This window comes from Lepisosteus oculatus, chromosome 2 (assembly GCF_040954835.1).
Source record: "Lepisosteus oculatus isolate fLepOcu1 chromosome 2, fLepOcu1.hap2, whole genome shotgun sequence".
Taxonomy (NCBI): Eukaryota; Metazoa; Chordata; class Actinopteri; order Semionotiformes; family Lepisosteidae; genus Lepisosteus; species Lepisosteus oculatus.
The window spans coordinates 48,874,957-48,893,805 of NC_090697.1; the positions used below are offsets into that span (position 1 = coordinate 48,874,957).

Genomic DNA, 18,849 nt, shown 5'->3' on the forward strand with positions numbered 1-18,849 from the left:
TGGTGCTTAAATTTTCTATACCACAAAGGCTAAGGAAATTGTGAAAACAACGGGTAATTTATAATTATATGTTAATGCAACCTTTAATGTATCTAACTTTTTTGAATAAGCTATTAAAAAATAATTTGAATCTTTAAAAATGGAGTTGGGGGCCTGGAAATTCTGTGCCTGTGATCTTCAGGAAAGGCTAAGAATAGAATCCAAAATGCTGTTTTCCACGTAGTCGCTACTGGAATATTTTCTGAGAGAAGTCACAAGGCGAGAGACATACCTAGAAGACATGGCAGGGTAATAATGTGGGAGAGCTGTACTTCTCTTTTTATAGTCAAGAATGTCAGTTAAATGCCTCCAGTGTATTTCAAAATGCACAGTAACCGCGATCTCAGTCCCCCTGTGCTGTAATGCAAAAATAGTAACAATTAAAAATGTTTCATGCTGCAGTACACTATCTAAATATATGAATGCTAATGTTTGTGTACTCATAATATGTGCTTTTTTATAACTGCACCGCTGTTCAAATGTTTTCAGAAAGGAATATAATTCATATTGTAAGTGGACCAAATTAATTCTGCTTTAATATGTTTTCAGTTTTAACTGGTTTTCTTTAGGTAGCACACCAGAGTCAAGTTGCTCTGAATGTAATGAAACTGTTTGTCAAAGTCAGAGAGTTGTAGTGTGGAGGCTCTCTCTAATGTGCCCTCTGAAAATAGATATTGGATGACAGGATGGAAAGTTGTTTTTTTAGAACGTCTAGACCTACATCTTGTATTCTGACAAACACAACAAATCAAGTCCTTTGTAACTAGAGCACTGTAGAAGCACAGCGGGTAAAAAAAGCAATATTTCTGTAATTTGCCTTCAGTACATGCATTTACTGCTTCTTTTTTCTTTTGTTTCCTCTGTAATATGTAAGAGCCAGATTTAATTTTACTTTACAAGCTGTATTGAAAGTATAGGACTTGGACAGGGTTGTAGAAATCGTAGCAGGTCGCAGTGGCTCTAATGAAATTGTAATCTCCTGAGAGGTGCTACCACATGTGATAAGTCTGTGGCCTATTATAGCTTGTCTTCAGCAGACAAGGAAGGCCTGAATCCACAGGTTTTATGAATAAATCTCTAAAATAATCTGTAGCTAGAGCATTGTTACTTAATACTTGAACAGGCAAAGTGTAACTAGACCTACTGCACAGGGAGCCAGTGCAATTTAAATGGGACAGAAGTTATGTGATGATGCAGAGTACATTTAGTATACAAACCACACAATTGTGGACATTTACAGTATGCTATTTAGTATTTGGAAGACAGGGAAACATTAAAATGTCCTAGTAATTTAATCTTTATGAAGCAAAGTACTATATAATGTATGAATATTTCAGGATCAAATGTATGGAGCATGTTTGAACTGTGCAGAACTCTTGTGGGGTTCTTAACGTTAAAAAAAAAAGTAAAAAATGACAGCAGGTTTCTATCGATGATTTTATTTCAGCAGTACAACAAAAACACTGAAGTAACCAGCTGTGAAAAGTGGATGTTAGAAGAATATGAAAAAGAATCTTTCACAGTAATTAATCTTAAAAATGTTGTTCTACATTCCTGTCTTCCTTGGAAGACACAAAAAAAAGGGCAGAAACCTCAGTGATAGTATCGCAGTCAAGTTTGCTTGAGTACCAAATCAGAATACCAGTGATTCCCAAAGAGTATAATGGCAAATAACTTGACCAAGCGGCTACATGTATACACCGAAGAGCAAGGATCCCAGCACAGTACCCTGTGGAACACCCTGACAGCCAGATCAATGAACGGATATCGCAGTGATCCTCAATTTTCACAGCAGGATGCCTTGTGTCAAAAGCAGCACTTAAATACACAAAAAGAAGAATATTAAGTGGTCCAGAGTCAAAAGACATCAACAAGTCATTATCTCAGCCAATTTCAGGGCTTTTTCATTCCTGTATCTAAACCTCAAATGAAAAGGTTCACATACTGTAGGTGACAAGATGCAGAATGAAATTGCAGTGGAAACTGCCTCTGCACACTTCAGAATTTGTACAAGAAAAGGTTGGGAATAGGAAGGTAGATGTTTCCTATTTAGGTCCAGGCCAGGTTTGAGGTATTGTATAGGCTATTTGAAATGTGTTTTTTGGTTGTTGTTGTTGTTTTTCTGCTTTTATTTAAACAGTGGAAAAGAATTGGTGGATAATTTCCACCATCTAGGCATTTTTGTGTCAAAGTTATGAATTTACCACAAACCTCTGAATTAAATAAGCATTTAAGCAAGATCTAAAAATGTGCTCGAAAGCCATAACATCAGGATAGTACCTGCAGTAGATTTACAGTAGATATTTTTTCTTTAAGAAATTATTTAAGTTTACATGATGTTTGTGTTTTCATTTCATTTGGATATGAAGTAAAAACATATAAAGACTGCATGATAATCTTGGTATAGGACATGATGTGGCATTCAGTTGTGAGTGAGCATGCATGGCAGTTAAATACTAAATACTTAATTTGTAAGTTAAATAATTAGCTTTTTGCTCTTGGTACTTGAAAGAGAACCAGGAATAGGATGTACAGTATGCCTGTAATATATATTTTTTTGTGTATCAGACTTAATATACCTGAGTGGGTTGCTTGGAATTTTAAACAAGAAATGATTTTTTAAATTAAAAATTATTTAATTAAAGAGCGATATGTTCTTTCTTCTTCAAAGGTCAGTGACTTCACCTGGAGCCATGATGGGACCCAGGCCCTCATCTCCTACAGGGATGGCTTTGTGCTGGTTGGCTCAGTCAGCGGACAAAGACATTGGTCCTCAGAGATTAATCTTGAGAGCCAGATAACCTGTGGCATATGGACACCAGATGACCAACAGGTAGAGTTGTTCTCTGTTTTGAGTCTCAGTTTTCAAGAAAGAATGAAATTGCAGTGGCATAACAGATCAGTTTGTGTTAGTAAGGAGTTTTTTAGTTTAAACGCTGATGGTTAAAGTGCTGTGTAAAACCATTCTTATAGAGAAAATAAAGCTAAACATGAATTATTACTTATCCTTACTTTAATTATTCCAGCACACAAATAGAAAAGAGGAGAAAAAATTTGAAGTGTTCGTTCCTAAGGCATGAACTTGGACTTGACCAAATGCTGAGTAACATTTTTATGCTAAAACACAAAGTGGCGTATACATAGGTTAACAGCTGCTTTAGTACCTTAGAAGCTAGTTTCTTAAAAAAGATTTGAAATATTTATTTATTTCAAAATTGGAAATAAGGGGCGATTTTAAATCAAGATGTCTTTAAAGGCTACATACATGTTTATGAACAAAATGGATCTTACATAAGAATACTGAAATTACATCTCTTTAACTTAAATGTGTAACATTTAAAGAAGTCTTGATTATTTTAATAATCAGATTTACACCAGCATGATTGTTGACAGCCTTTTATTGAGATGTTCATTCATACATTAACAGTACAGGTTTTAGCAGGTGTTTAGTGTTGGTGAGAAATATTATGTTAATTAGTTTACAGCTCATTTAACCCTGTAATGAGAAATTCAGTTTTATCTTTATTAAAGCGACGACATTATGGAGCTCTTAGTCTGAATACTAATGCTGGAGGACTGAATAAATTGTCACCCTGAAATACGCAGACAACATTCTAATGAATTTAATTAGTTTCTGTTTGTTTTATATTGATTACATTCTGCTTTAAAGACACATGTATAACGCTGAAATAGAGCTGGAAACAAAGAATCAATGGGAAGAATGATATATCTAGCATTATGATAAGCGGACATATTTTATTATTATGTTTGTCTTCGAAGAACATAATCCAGAGCAATTGTACCCACAGCTCCTCAATAAATTGGTTGTGTGCTGTATTGGTTTATTTTATGATAGCCAGCTTCATTACTGCTCACTTGAGCAGTTGGTTCTATGGTAGAATTAATATTACACTGTAGACTTATTAAAGAACTTAAATATTGAAACCTATTCTCACTGTGAGAATTGCTCATTTCTCTTCACTTATTATGTATTATTACTCTAATCTACTTATTCAAATCAATTTTGAAATCTTGGAAAAAGTGAAAACCCATGAAGTACGTGGAATGGGGAGTGAAATTGCAGCAGACCGTCTAAAGAAATTATTAAAAGAAAAATTCTGAAAAATCCTGAAAAAAATTCTGAAAAATGTGGCGGAGCGGTGGCACTGTGGGTGGAAGGTTGCCGGTTCGAATCCCACGGTCGGCAGAGTAATCCTATTCCGTTGGGCCCCTGAGCAAGGCCCTTAACCCCAGCTGCTCCAGGGGCACTGTATAAATGGCTGACCCTGCGTTCTAAACCCCAAGCTTCTCTCTCCCTGTCTGTGTATCTGTGTGTCTCATGGAGAGAAAGTTGGGGTGTGTGAAAAGACAAATTCCTAATACAAGGAATTGTGTATTAAGATAAGATCTTATCTTATACTTCACTTTAAAGCACATGACACAAAGGGCATCAGAATACAGTTTTATTTCTCTCATTATTACTGGAAGAATTTGAAGTCGGTCTAGCTTAATTTCTGAATAGTTCTTCTCTCTTTGAGGTGCAAGTCTATAGTGAGTCATGCAAAAGAAGACTGTCACATCTTGTCAGTTTGCGTGGTCCAGGCTAACATAACATGAATGTCAGGATTGCTGAAGGCATTGTTTTATGCTTCAGAAACTACTATTTTGGCATTTGCTCACAGAATGTTTAAAAGTATTGCTATTTGCTCACAGAGAGCACAACAAACATCTGAGTCAATTTAAAGATGTTTTACTCTACAAAATATACTGAATGTTAATTTTCCTCCTGATCTTTATACCAGTTCTTAAAATCTGTCTATGTGATCACCTCTGTTATACAAAATAGTGAGATTGTTCTTAAAATTAAGTATTGTTGTTTTATAAAATGCTGAAGGAGACATTATAAATGCAAAAATTGCTAACGATTCCCCTATTCATTTGTATTGTGTATCACACCATATTTTCTGTTTTTATTTTGTGAAAACACATTGTAGACTGTTGCTTTATTGTTAGTGGGATAGATTGCGGCAGATTTGATGTGACTAAAGCAGATTTAAACTACAAGTGACCTGATCCTCCTAAACATATCAAGTTATTTTCTTTCCAGTTCAATCGCGGAAATGCTGTGGCATTTTATATAATGTCTGAACTGCCTGTCATTGTAAATGGGATATTTTGAGCTTTCTCAAATTCCTGCATTGATGTAATTTCCATATATAGTGTACATGTTCAGAATTGTGGGTCATTTCTATATTATTAGCTTTTTTTGTGGTGGCTGCTGCATTTTAATATTTATTTCATTTTGGATTGTGCCTCAAGGCCCAGCATTACACAGAACTCTCTGACATCCGAATGTATGCTACAAAATATTTTTGAGGTAATTTACTGTTCTTGAGAAAGTATTTGCCCCCTTTCAGATGTTCTTAATTTTTTATTTTTTTGAATGTTAACTGAGATTTGTATTTGACCAAGTTGGTATTTCTTGAATTGATTTCATGAACGTTGTCATCCAATGTCCTATGTCTCTGTGTAACAAGTTAACACCTTCCTAGTTCAATTAATTGAATTGAAGAGATAATTAGGGCCAGCTGAGCAAATACTCTGTTAAACAACCATTTGGGATTTGGGCCAGCGCGCACTGTAAGTCACCCTTAGAGTTTTAATAGCAATTCCAGCATCTCGGAAGGGTCCGGAAACACTGTGTTCTCACTGGCTCGTGTGGACCCCTGCAGGTGCTGTTCGGCACCGCGGACGGACAGGTGATTGTGATGGATTGCCACGGGCGCATGCTGGCCCACGTGCTGCTCCATGAGTCCGAGGGCATTGTGAGCATGTCCTGGAACTACCCCAGCTTCCTGGTGGAGGACAGCAGCGAGAGCGACACGGACTCGGACGACTATGCCCCGCCACAAGGTAATCCCATTAACTGGGACGCGTCTTGCCAAGAGAACCAGTTTCCGAAACTTCAGGAAACCTTTCCAACTGGTTTTGTGGTCACAACCCACAGTTGTGTACTGTGCTGGATATTTAATGCTGTATTCCAGCAGTGCAGACCAGGATATTATTGTGCCGTTTGATTTTCATTGCCAACTGATTTCCCCACACAAAAGACCTGGAAATAGAACACATTTTGGTTTTCTTTTCTTAGATCTATTCTGCTACTTAAAATTACACACACAGCAATTAAGAAGTTGGTAAGTATTCTTTACAACAAAATCTGTGATATTTGCTTAATATTCACTTTATTATATGAAGCTCATTTAAAGCAGCTGCCTTTTTGTCTGCAATTTACTTGTTTGAGTATGACGAGAAGTTTTGATATGTACTGTATATGTACAGTATTAATGCTTTTATCTATATTTGTGCACCTCATTACCTATGGAGTATGGAAGGACAAAGGCTATGACAGTGTATCTGGGGTCAAATGTGCTCTTCTGAATTTCTACATACAAAGCTGAGGTCTGTGGGCTGAGGGTAGTCACAGAGTGCTCATGGGATTGTGGCAAGTAGGAACATCACCAAGTCACTAAGGTGATCAGGGTCCCTCTTTGATTAAAAAAATATGGTGTTAATTATATTCCTCCGTTTGGAACAGCCAGCGGTGTGTTTTTATTTTTTAGTACAGGTGGTCAATTAGGAGTAGTTTTTCTGTGTTCAGGGCTGGGTTAGTACTGGGATGTGTAACTGTAATTGTTTTTTGTAGACTAGGAAGTGCTCTAGGAATTCATGTTCTTACAATGTTAAGCAAAGAATATGACTACTTGATTATTATAGGTCCTATCATTCGTAAGAACAGAGGTATTAACTGCGGTATCCTGGCTAAATTTGACTTTGAGCTGGCACAATCTGGTCAATTTATTTTTTTAAGGCAGGAAATCCATTGTAAAATATTATTCTTTGATATTATTGGAATGCAGATTAATCAGTATTGGTATTAGTGTATTGTTGACTCCTCAGGGGAGTTGTTCTTTACCTCAGCAGAACAGGTCCAGCCACATACAAGTAATTAAGTGGATGGGTATACTGGCATGTTTACTTTCCAGAACCAAAGAATTGTGCAGTAAAGTTAAATTGACCATACTTGTTCCAGTAACACAAAACTAGGTTTAGCTGATGGGCTAAGATGTCATATAAATATATACATATACAAATTTAGAAAAACAATATTCATCACAGTATTCTTCCTTTCCCTAAAGAAAGCACTCTGTCATTGTATATGTGATCCAGATATCTCTCTATATTTCCTGCTTTTTTCATACAACGATGATAGTGATACTTTGGTTTCATTAATATACATAACAGTTTTTTGTCTTGCTTTGCCTGTAGCTTAACATAAATGTTTTTTTTTAATTGCACTCCTGATAATAGTAATTACTGTTTCATTCCAGAACTAAGACATTAACTTATACCTCTTTTTGGTGTTTCATCAGTGATGAATCATTTCAGTGTAGCGCTCAAGTATGTGTATACTGTATATATATGAAGCATGTATACTACTCCCAAGTGATTATTTTTGATAAATCATAGAGAGGTGCATGCTTTCTCTAAAGTAAAACTAGTGTTAAAGAATATTCTTCAAAGACTACATATGAAAACTTGGGTTCTGTGCTTTGAATGAAGAGTAACTTGAAATGTGTAGTGGACCTACTATAGAGATTCTGTATGATCTGTGCACTCATAAAAAATATTCACTAAAGACAGCTGCCAAAGATAAGGGTATGTAGTTGTCCAAATTCTTTGCTTAAAGATAATTTAGAAATCTGTTTTGGGTGCATCATTAAATGTGGTGTGTTTGATGGTAAGACGTTCTGGTGACATATGGTGAACATGCGTAAATAGCTTTGAAATCCTTGAGCACTGAATGGCCTTTATGAATTGCTGAATTTTGTTGAACTGAAACAAGTCACTGTGACTTTTCGAGTAAATGTTGTAGTGTAGCATTGTGAGAAAAACTTAGGGAAGGATGTGACACAGTTTTCAACTTTCAGAATATCTTTAAGACAAATTATTGAAATCTTTAAATGGTCATTCATTTTCCTAGATGGTCCAACTGTCTATCCAATTCCAGTACAGAACATCAAACCTTTGCTAACCGTCAGCTTCACATCTGGGGACATCAGTTTAATGAATAACTATGATGACCTCTCACCTGCTGTGATCCACTCAGGACTGAAGGGTATGTGCACCTCAGAAGGACTATAGTGATCATTTTCATTTGGTATTGTCTTGGTGTTTTTAGAGTATGAACACTATTGTCTATATAGAAAATTCTTCTATAGGTCTTTGATGAGTTTACAAATTGCCTTACGCCTCTTACTGTACTGTGGGTCTTTATCCCTCTGTTATATTTTATTTTTAAGGGTCTAACCATCAATGCAACACGGTATGCAGTAAGCTTTAGTTTTTTTATTTCTTTTTTCTTTGTTACTTTTTTATATATTCTAATTCTATTAATTAGAATGACAATACACACACTAAACAACACAAAGCTTAAACATATAACATACAAGTAAAGCTGTTTACAAACTATGTCTTTACCAATCAGACAAACCCTAGACTGCTACCAAATATTTAAATCCTATACAACACCTACACAGGCCAACAAGAGAGATAAATCTGCCTTCTAAACCAAACAGAATGTGATCCACAGTTAAATTTCTCTCTGTGCACTTGGATAATACAAAATTAAGGAGAATTTTATCTCCCCATTTCAACAAATGAACCCACTGACCCGAAGAGGCCGTTTGTAACTTCGGGTTTTTTTATACAGGAAATCAAAGTCTCCTAAAATCAACAGAATGGCAAGCTCTCTTAACAAAGTTCAAATACTTAACTAGAATCTAGTGTTTATGGATGAGCTGGACAGTGACTTCCCACAGGCTCACTTCTCCCACTGGGTGCTTTCCTCTCTCTTCTTTCCGTGTTCTCTTGTCTTTTTCTTTCTTCTGTCTGTTTCTGGACTGTTGATGACATTCATCATTTACCCAATACTTGATTAACCAAGGTAAACCAGACAATTCATTTGATAAGTGGGTCTCACACCCAGCACAACTAAGTAAACACTGTTTACTTATTCTTGCTCTGAAGCTCCGAGAACTTCAAATGTTTATCCTGGTGTTAACCATTGTATCTAGAGTCTTAAAGACACGTCAGTAGCCACTCTCAAGAACTGTAACAGTACTGTATAGTATAAACTTGTCTTGTCCTTTCTTGACTGCTTGGGTTATTGAGACTGGTACTGTGTTCTCAGACGTGGTTGTGCAGTGGTGCTCGCAGGGTGACCTCCTGGCTGTGGCTGGGGTTGAGAGGCACGGTATGCCTGCAGATCCAGGATGTATGCCCAGCATGAGGAACGCACTGGTCAAGTTCTACAATGTCTCTGGAGAGCATATCTACACCCTGGAGACCCCCGCCCAGGTGAGTGGGGTGGTGAGTCTGTTTTCTTGTAATCACCCCGGCAAATCAGTTTACATCCTTAAGTCTCCCTCTGCCTGTAGTAATCAGAGAGGCTGGACTTCACATTATTCTGAGAGAAACAACACAAGGCAGATAGTTTCTTCTCCGTAAATATTCAAGAGCAAGGCTAAAAACGATTGGGTTGAAATAGTTGTAAATACAAAAAGTCTATTAAACACAAACCTAATGTGCTTTTAATTAGTTTTGATAGCAGTGTTAATGTACCTTTAGACCAGTGGCACAAATCCATAAAACCATGAGCTTTCACTACAGTGTTTCCCTACACTGCATGGTAAGTCTCACACGCACAAGCTCATCTTCCTGACTGGCCACATAGCATCACTCTGAAGACGATTTGGCAGCCGTCGTTGTAAGTACTGTAAATAATGCAGTACTACAGATGCATTTTCCCTTATGAAAAATGTATGGAGGAGGACTCAGTTCAAAGTTGCAGTCTCACTTTTGAGTTACAGAAGCATCAATGTTAATACATATTGTGATCTAGTAATTAGTAACTTATGGCCTTGTCTTGAGTTGTGTTCAGATTCTGTACTTTTATAATTTTCTGTCTGGAGCCCTAGTCCTATTTTTGATAAGACAGAATTGATTGGTGATATACATGCTCTGCGGGCTGGCTGACAGAAGCGAACACTGGCAAGAGAAAGGGTACATGTTCCCTGAACCTGTCGACACGGCTGTCAGAGCTGTGGTACTGCAGGGGAGATATTGTCACTGCACTTCACTGCCCACTGAGAGGTTTCAGGGAGAGAAGTCACTGGCACTGATTGCCCAGGAGGACAAGTATACAGGTCAAGCGCAGCCTTGAGACTCTGACTGGCAGCAGGGAGAGATGTCTCTTTTTTTCTTAAGAAACAGGAAAAGTGTGAGGCCCTAAAATTGTTTTCTGTGTCTCCTGTTGTCAGTTGCAAGCTTAACAGAAGCCACTTATTGTTCAGAACTATTTTAACACAATCTGTCAATAGTTCAGGTGGGTAGCTGCGTCAGCATGCGTAGGCTGCAAAGGAACAAGTAATAGGTTTATTCCATGCTGAAAAAAAGAAGAAAGAGAACACAACGTTTCGGCCGTGGAGCCTTCTTCAGGTGTATATTAAAATAATACTGAGTACATATATTGTTTTTCATATCAAACCTGAAACTGATTACATTTCTGTGCTACATTGCTATTTTATGACCATTAAGGAATTTCAGGTTATGTGTTGGACTGACATGATTGGCTAAGCAGTGTTCCCCAGCAAACGTGTGAGTGTGTGGAGCCTTCTCACACCTGAAGAAGGCTCCACGGCCGAAACGTTGTGTTCTCTTTCTACAATCTGTCAATTACTGTTCTATGAGCTTATGTGATAGTCACGGTTCCACACGGGGTCATGCCCCCCTGCCGCCCGTTTCGTCTCCCACACATGGGGCGCGAACCCGGGTCTCCGGTCTAACGCAACAGGGCACCAACCGCATGAGCTAATGGAGACCTCCCCCAGCCCAGGCAGCGGAGGACCGTGCTACGTGCAGCGAGGGCGCCGACGTCGCCACACTAGCTCCGCTACACTTACACCACTCTAATGCCACCAAGATCTCTCTTCTTCCCTTTGCAACCCAGGCATATCCTTACACAGAAAACTTGAATAAACCCATGTAAGAGCTCCTAACACAATAAAAGGGGCGGTGCGGTGGCTCTATGGCTAAGGATCTACACCAGTGGCTGGAAGGTTGCCGGTTCGAATCCCGCGGCCGGCAGAGGAATCCTATTCCGTTGGGCCCCTGAGCAAGGCCCTTAACCCCAACTGCTCCAGGGGCGCCGTATAAATGGCTGACCCTGCGATCTGACCCCAAGCTTCTCTCCCTGTCTGTGTGTCTCATTGAGAGTAAGTTTGGGTATGCAAAAAAGACCAACTCCTAATACAAGAAATTGTATATGGCCAATAAAATGATCTTATCTTATACAATGATACAAACCAGGTGAGCTAATTACATGTAATCCTCTGAGTCTCCCTCTAGGGTGGCCTCTAGTGGCAGTCTCGGTGTAGTCAAAGGCTACTCGGGTTGCTTGCCACAATGTTTTATGTATGGAATACTGTATGTTAATTAGATTAAGAAGAAGCTAGATTTTAACCTCTATTTTAGTTAGTGGGTGTGTTTTGAAACTTTTAATTTTCAGTTTTAATTCTTAAGATGAATTTGTGAGAGAGAAGGAAATACAGAGCAGGCTATGTCAAATGAAATGTCTAAAAGCCACATAAAGGTGTAAAAGGCCAATAAATCTAGTGCACACTGCACCTTGTAATCTATTGTAACATTTCTGGTGATCCCATCTGAGGTAATGTGGGAAGATGATATGCTTGTTCCTTTCATGTACCAACACACACTCACACGTTTGCTGGGGAACACTGCTTAGCCAATCATGTCAGTCCAACACATAACCTGAAATTCCTTAATGGTCATAAAATAGCAATGTAGCACAGAAATGTAATCAGTTTCAGGTTTGATATGAAAAACAATATATGTACTCAGTATTATTTTAACTCCACAGCTGTCTTTACAGATTTTTATAAAATAACCTGGAAATACTCAGCATCTGATTTTGATTGAATATATATAAAAGCAGAAATAAAAGCCAGAAATATCCTTAAATTTACTGCAAGAAATGCATTAATAATTTAAGTGAATACTTGCTGCTTAAAAAAACTAAAGTCTTCAAACATTTAGAATCCCAGTGCTTGCCGAGTCTAAACTTGGCAGTTCACAATTCAATCATACTGTAAATGTTTGCATTCATTCTGAGTCTCGTGTCTTTCCAACATCAACCATCAAGGCAGATGCTAATAATAGAAGTAGTGATATGTCAAGCCCTCCTACAATTATCGTGAGTGAATTTATTCATCATGATCTGACTGTACATTGTCACTTATGGCAGTACTCATCCAGATTACAGGAACTCTTATTTGAGGAGCTCAAGCTGTCTTTACAAAGTCCTTCACAGGCAGGGATATAATGACAATAGACATAGACAACGATAAGGAATGACAGTTCAGACAATAGAATAATAAAGAAATACATTATTCGGAAAAAGAGTTTGGTTGTCATTGAAGTCCAGTCAGAACAATGTTTTTCTTTCTTCATGTAGTTTGCCATTGAAGAATGGATTGTGTTAGTCACGTAATAAGACCTGAATAGAACTTTGAAAATGAGGAAGGTCTCATGGGTTGTTTGTTTGTGTATTTGAATGCACCCATTATCAGAAGTCCCTTTTTTCTGGTAAGGACTGCAGCAACCTGGAGCCTGTCCTGAAGTACAGGACACACACAGTGAGACCAGTCCATCCTGGTAAGGATGGCAGTCTACTGCATTTGTATCCACACCTATATGCACACACAGAGGGACAGTTTAGAAACCCCAAAATGCTTGTCCAACATATTTTTGAAAATTGTAAGGAAACCAGCACACTCAATGAAAGCCCAGGAAAACCCTTCACAAGAAGCGCTCCAGTCCAGAATTCCAGAACCAGACCAGGACACAAAGGTTGTGAGGCAAGAGCTCACAGTCATGTTACTGTGTCACCTACATATGAACGTCATAAAGCTCTCTATGCACAGTTGTGACAGTGTAAGTTGTGTGAGCTTTCCACCTCAGATATTACTTTAGTTCCCAATTCTCTTAACAGACTGACATCAATCATTGGATCTTTCAATATCAAGATGACCAGGGAGTCTTAATTTTTGTGAACAATTACATGTATTACTGGAGTCATAGTACTGGAGCTTATATTCAGAATATTTTCATCTGTACACTAAAAAAAACTCCTGGTATTTGTCACTTGATCTATTTCATGTTTACTACAGTGCAACACTAATGAACAGTGTTTTATTTTGAGTTAATTTACAGTGTTAATGACCAGTCTGTTCAACTGCGTATTTTCCAAACACAGGGGTGAGTTTTTTTTTTGTGTGCGGTTGTGTAGAATGCTCCTATACTTATGGATTCATTAACAATCACAACATAATTACTGTTATTCTGTACTGATTTATATGAATACATGGATATATATATATAACATTTAAGTGTTTTCTTAAGCTGTACCAATTCATCTTTCATAATTCTTTGAGGTATATTGGATAATGTTTATCGAACTTTTGTTCATTCTAGAAGATTGTATTAAAGGGGGACTGCAACGCTATTTTTAGACTTCAGGTGTAGAAAGAATCAACATTGATGAGTGCATTTCAAACCACAATAAAAGTAAAATGAACACAGCAACTTGTAAACCTCCAATTTACATGACAAAAGTTCCAGGTACACGCAACGCTGACGGTGACGTGATCCAGTTTTATTACATTGTAAACAAGCAGGCTTGTGAATACACCTTTTTCGATCCAATAGAAATATTGCTCTCGAGTTCAAGACTGTTCTGCCAACAAATACTACTCACTTGTTAACTCTGCAAGCAGGTCACCTTGGAACATTTCTGCAGTGAAATCTGCTGCACAACCTGTACTTATTCGCTTGTCCATCACATTAGGCATTACAGTGACTAGTGAGCAGGAACGGGTGACATCACATGGCAATTTGTGGGAATTTGAATGTGAGTTTGCAGCAGCATGGTGACTTACAGTACTTTCACAAAGTTCACGATTTTGTGTTTAATTTGAAATTTGTAAAAAGTTTCTATAGTGTCAGTGCATTTATTTTGTTACTAGGTTTAAATAAGAAGAAATTGGGACTACGATAGAGGTGTTGTGGTGACGTAATTTAAGAAACAGGAGGTTAATTAATACACACAGTTGCACTAATTCCTAAAATAGCAGTTTTCACCAATTTTTGTAAAAATACATCTTGTAACAGAATCTGTACTTCACTTGACAATCTGACTTGACGGCCTGCCTGAGCAAGCTTCGATAATGAAAAAAAATCAGTATGGCAGTGAATGTGCGTCGGAAACATTGTCGACTTTTAGATTTTTAGTTTAAAAGTTGGCGATTTTGCCAGAGAATAAACGTCGGCCGTCTTTGTCATTTCTTTGCAGCGGCCGATCACTACTATATGCTGGGGGCACCGGGACTCGCGGCTCTTTCTGGCTTGCGGGCCGGCCCTATACGTGGTCAGGGTGGAGCACCGGGTCGCCAGCCTGCAGCTCATGTGCCAGCAGGCCGTTGCCAGTGCGCTGCGGGAAGAGAAGGACATCAGCAAGCTGACTATGCCATCCCGCCTCTGCTCTTACCTCACCACGGCCTTCATACCAACCATCAAGGTAGCAGCTTGGTTCTGCGGCTGCAGGCCTCTTCTATGCTGTGGTGCAAGGGGGGATATCCAGCTTTTCATGGTCGAAGTGAATGTTAGTGGTTAAAAAAAATAACTGGCTCTCAGGAGTGCTGTCTTTGTGTGCTGTGATCAGAGGTTTCTAGTTCTTGTGTATCTCTCATTGTGCAAAGATAGATTTGGCTGGGGGTGGGGGGGGGTGTTTCCAAGCCAGATAAATAGGGAAAAGTAAGACGGGGTATGCTGGAATCAACAGAGGCAATGCTTTGATCAATGGAAATGTGATATGTGAGATTGAAAGAATACTATAGTCTGTTTTTATTTGGGGAAAATTTACTTAGAAATGTATAATTACAGAAGGCAGTTTATTCATTGGGGATTCAATGTTTCCACAAGCTCTAATGCCAAGTACTTGTTTTTGTGCGTTTGACAACCATCAAAAATACGTTTATATTGAGGAAGTTACTGACAGTTTAAGGCTTCTCTATTCATGTTTTTTAAGGTTTTCAAGTGCAAAAAGTTATGTTTTAATTTTTTTATCTGAATTTTGGCTTTGTTGCACTACTATAATGTGCTCCACTGCAACATACCAATGAAATGGCCATCGTCCAGTATAGTTCACTATATTGGCAACTAGCATTGGCCAGGAAAGTGTCTACTGACAAGCTGAATAGAACAGAAGGAAATGTTAGTCTGATTAACATGCATCTGCACTCCAGTATTGTTAGTCAAAGAGAAAAAGCACGTCATCCAACCCACAGTCTGTAACAAAGTGAGAATCACACATAGGAAAGCATCTGTCCTTTGAAAAGGAGTGTGTGAATTTACTCCTGCATACATTGCATTGTATGCCTAGCCTGTCTTAATTAATAATAATTACCTACACTTATATAGCGCTTTTCTGGACACTCCACTCAAAGCGCTTTACAGGTAAAAGGTACCACCAATGTGCAGCATCCACCTGGATGATGCGACGGCAGCCATAGTGCGCCAGAACGCTCACCACACACCAGCTATCAATGGAGAGGAGAACAGAGTAATGAAGCCAATTCATAGATGGAGATTATTAGGAGGCCATGATTGGTAAGGCCCAATGGAAAATTTGGCCAGGACGCCGGGGTTACACCCCTACTCTTTTTGAGAAATGCTCTGGGATTTTTAGTGACCACAGAGAGTCAGGACCTCAGTTTCATGTCTCTGGACATGAAAAGGACAGCGCCTTTTTACAGTACAGTGTCCCCGTCACTGGGCATTAGGACCCACACAGACCACAGGGTGAGTGCCCCCTGCTGGCCCCACTAACACCTCTTCCAGCAGCAACCTTAGTTTTTCCCAGGAGGTCTCCCATCCAGGTACTGGCCAGGCTCACACCTGCTGAGCTTCAGTGGGTTGCCAGTTGTGAGTTGCAGGATGATATGGTCACTGGCATACATGTCTTCTTGTATCACATTTCTTTGTGCTGAGTGTTCCACACCGGGCCACAAGGTCTCTCATTTTCTCTCGTGTTTTCCAGCCTCCCATCCCTGATCCCAACAATATGCGCCATTTTGTGAGCTACCCAACCCCTGGCAATGAGAGGCTCCACTGCACCATGAAGCGCACTGAAGACAATCCTGAAGTCGGTGGGCCCTGCTACACCCTGTACTTGGAGTATCTCGGCGGTCTAGTACCCATCCTGAAAGGACGGCGCATCAGCAAGCTGCGGCCTGAGTTTGTCATCATGGATCCCAAAACTGATGGCAAAGCAGGTAATACAATACTGCAGTTCCCTTGCAGCTGAATAAATCGGCTTTCTTTTTTTTTAGCAGGAGTAAATTACATTTCTGTTACAGTTCTTTTTCTGGAGCTAAATGGTATGTAAACCATTGTACTTCAAACAGAGGTGTTCTTTGCTTCCACTTGACTGTTCATGAGAAGTTTTAAGGAGCTCTGGATGAGTAAAATATTTGTTTGAGAATATGATGTATGGAAAATAACAGGGGTGATTCATTATCGAATTACATTAAAATGAAAACGCCAAAAGCCATACTTGATTATTTTCCTAGAAGCTGTCTTTGGGGGTTTAAAAAGTTTTGCTTATCTAGAACAAATGAGGGGGAGAATATCCAAGATATGTTTTATGTCATGATATAATGAGTAATGTATTGCTGGAATTGCTTGAGTGGGCTGATGATGAGCGAATTAGTGATATTTTTTGTTAATATCCTGCCATCCTCAGCCCCCAGCCTACTTCTTTGTAATCCAGTTTCTGAATACAAATTCGGTATATGAGTTGTGGGCTAATAGCTTGTTGGTCTTTGTCTAAGTGTGCATATGTTATGGAAAAAGTTATTTTTTGGGGGTATAAAACAGCACCTCGGGGCAGTAATTGTTTGCCATTTGCACATGTGCTTCCTGTCTGTGAGTGAGGCTGATTTTATTGTCATCAGTCTAGCACATTTATGCCTTTATGTTCAGCCTCTCTGTTCCAGTAGTAACTTCTTCATCTTAAATGACATACAGGACCTTTAAAAAGTGCAAAATGTCAGATGTCTAACTAGCAGCATTGAGGTGTAAAAGACCTTGGTGTTTTTGTGGAAATGTCAATGAAAATCCATTTCCACTTCTGTTTGTTCCCTTTACCTCTGTTTTTTACAGTAGACTAGTCAAGTCTCCCTCTCTCCCTCAGGAATAGCTGTGTGTGAGAAGGCCTGCAGAAGTTTTTGCAGCTGTAATTGCTGCCAAAGGTGCCTCTATCAAGTATTTTCTCAGGGGCTCTTGATTTGTCGTCACAGTTTTGATGACATTTAGCTTTTTCACCCCTAAAAACATAAAGTGTGTGTATTCAAGTCGTGAGTAAAATTACTGAGAATATATGCATCATTTGTAATTCCATAGCATGGGTCTTTACTGGAAGAGGGTGGAGGTACTGTACCTGTGTGAGGAACATGACCTACATCTGATAGCTGTACAATATGTGGTTACCTTTTGTTTTTGTCATAATGTGGAAAGCTCAGTCTGGTTTTGTACTTGAATAGTCCAATATTTTTTGTTTCAATCATTGGACTGACTGGATATTGTGAAGTCCATATCCATGCTGCTGTTTTTATTACTGTTCCCCAGTGCTCAGCTTCTTTGTGATTCAAACCAGGTTATCCACAATCCAGTGGGAGGAAAGAGTTACATAACACAAGCTTAAATGTGAAGAATACAGTTATTGTAAAAACAGTAACATGTTTTAACTAATATGTGATCCATAGTACTTATGATCATTAATTTATTAGGTTAAAAGTAGTTTCTGTTAAATAATGTAGTGTGCACAACATTAAAATGTAATTGTTACAGCGGAATACTTCTCTCAGAGCATTATTGTTCACAAATTTAGGCACAGTGTATAGAATATTAAGAACATACCTTGATTCATTTTAAATACCTTTATAAGGCAAATTGCATTGAGCATTCACCCTGAAAAAACATCTTGGAACTATTGTATTCTACTTATTTGACCTGTTGAAACTGTATACCACAGATAAATTGTGGGCTCGGATGTTTCTTCCAACAGAAGTGTTAGCAGAAACATTTTCATCAGTTTCAGAAATCTGACAAAATGGAAAAGCATCTAAGAATTCAGCCATGAGGAACAATAGTCAACAATATAGAGATACATGATGTTTAATGAATCCACATTATTGAATACTAACACAGTAGCTGGAAATGCCTGGTAGTTACTAATCTCACATTCTTCTCATAATGGTCTCAGTAGCAGTCCGCAACCCTTTGCAAGGCAGCGGTTGAAAGCTGTTATTTTCTTTTAACTATTGACACTGCTTTCAAGTCGCAGCGATCTGGCGTAGTTATTTTAGTGGTAAAAAAGTGTTTTAATCAAACAGAAATTGCAGTAATTAGCTTGTATGGTCTTGCATTTATCAAGTTATTTGTTGCCCTTTGCCTTTCACAGTACAGCCCCTGTTAATCAACTTGGTTGATGTCAAGTGCTACTCAGCATAATGAATTTATATATGTATGTTCAATAAAATGACAGTGTTCCTGCTAAGAGGTTTTTCTTCCATTGACCTTTGGAAATGTATTTCAGTTGGAAAGTAGTATTGC

At 38.5% G+C, this 18,849-nt stretch overlaps 1 protein-coding gene across 2 annotated transcripts in view; it reads left to right on the forward strand.

Moving 5' to 3' along the window:
* Nucleotides 1–18,849, forward strand: part of LOC102697598 (TUB like protein 4) — a 63,745-nt gene that overhangs the window by 32,009 nt on the left and 12,887 nt on the right. For both annotated transcript variants that reach the window (XM_015348506.2, XM_015348508.2), the window contains 6 exons: nt 2,711–2,872; nt 5,772–5,952; nt 8,081–8,215; nt 9,290–9,456; nt 14,528–14,752; nt 16,274–16,508. In XM_015348506.2, coding sequence (XP_015203992.2) covers nt 2,711–2,872; nt 5,772–5,952; nt 8,081–8,215; nt 9,290–9,456; nt 14,528–14,752; nt 16,274–16,508 — 1,105 coding nt within the window. The remainder of the gene's footprint in view (nt 1–2,710; nt 2,873–5,771; nt 5,953–8,080; nt 8,216–9,289; nt 9,457–14,527; nt 14,753–16,273; nt 16,509–18,849) is intronic.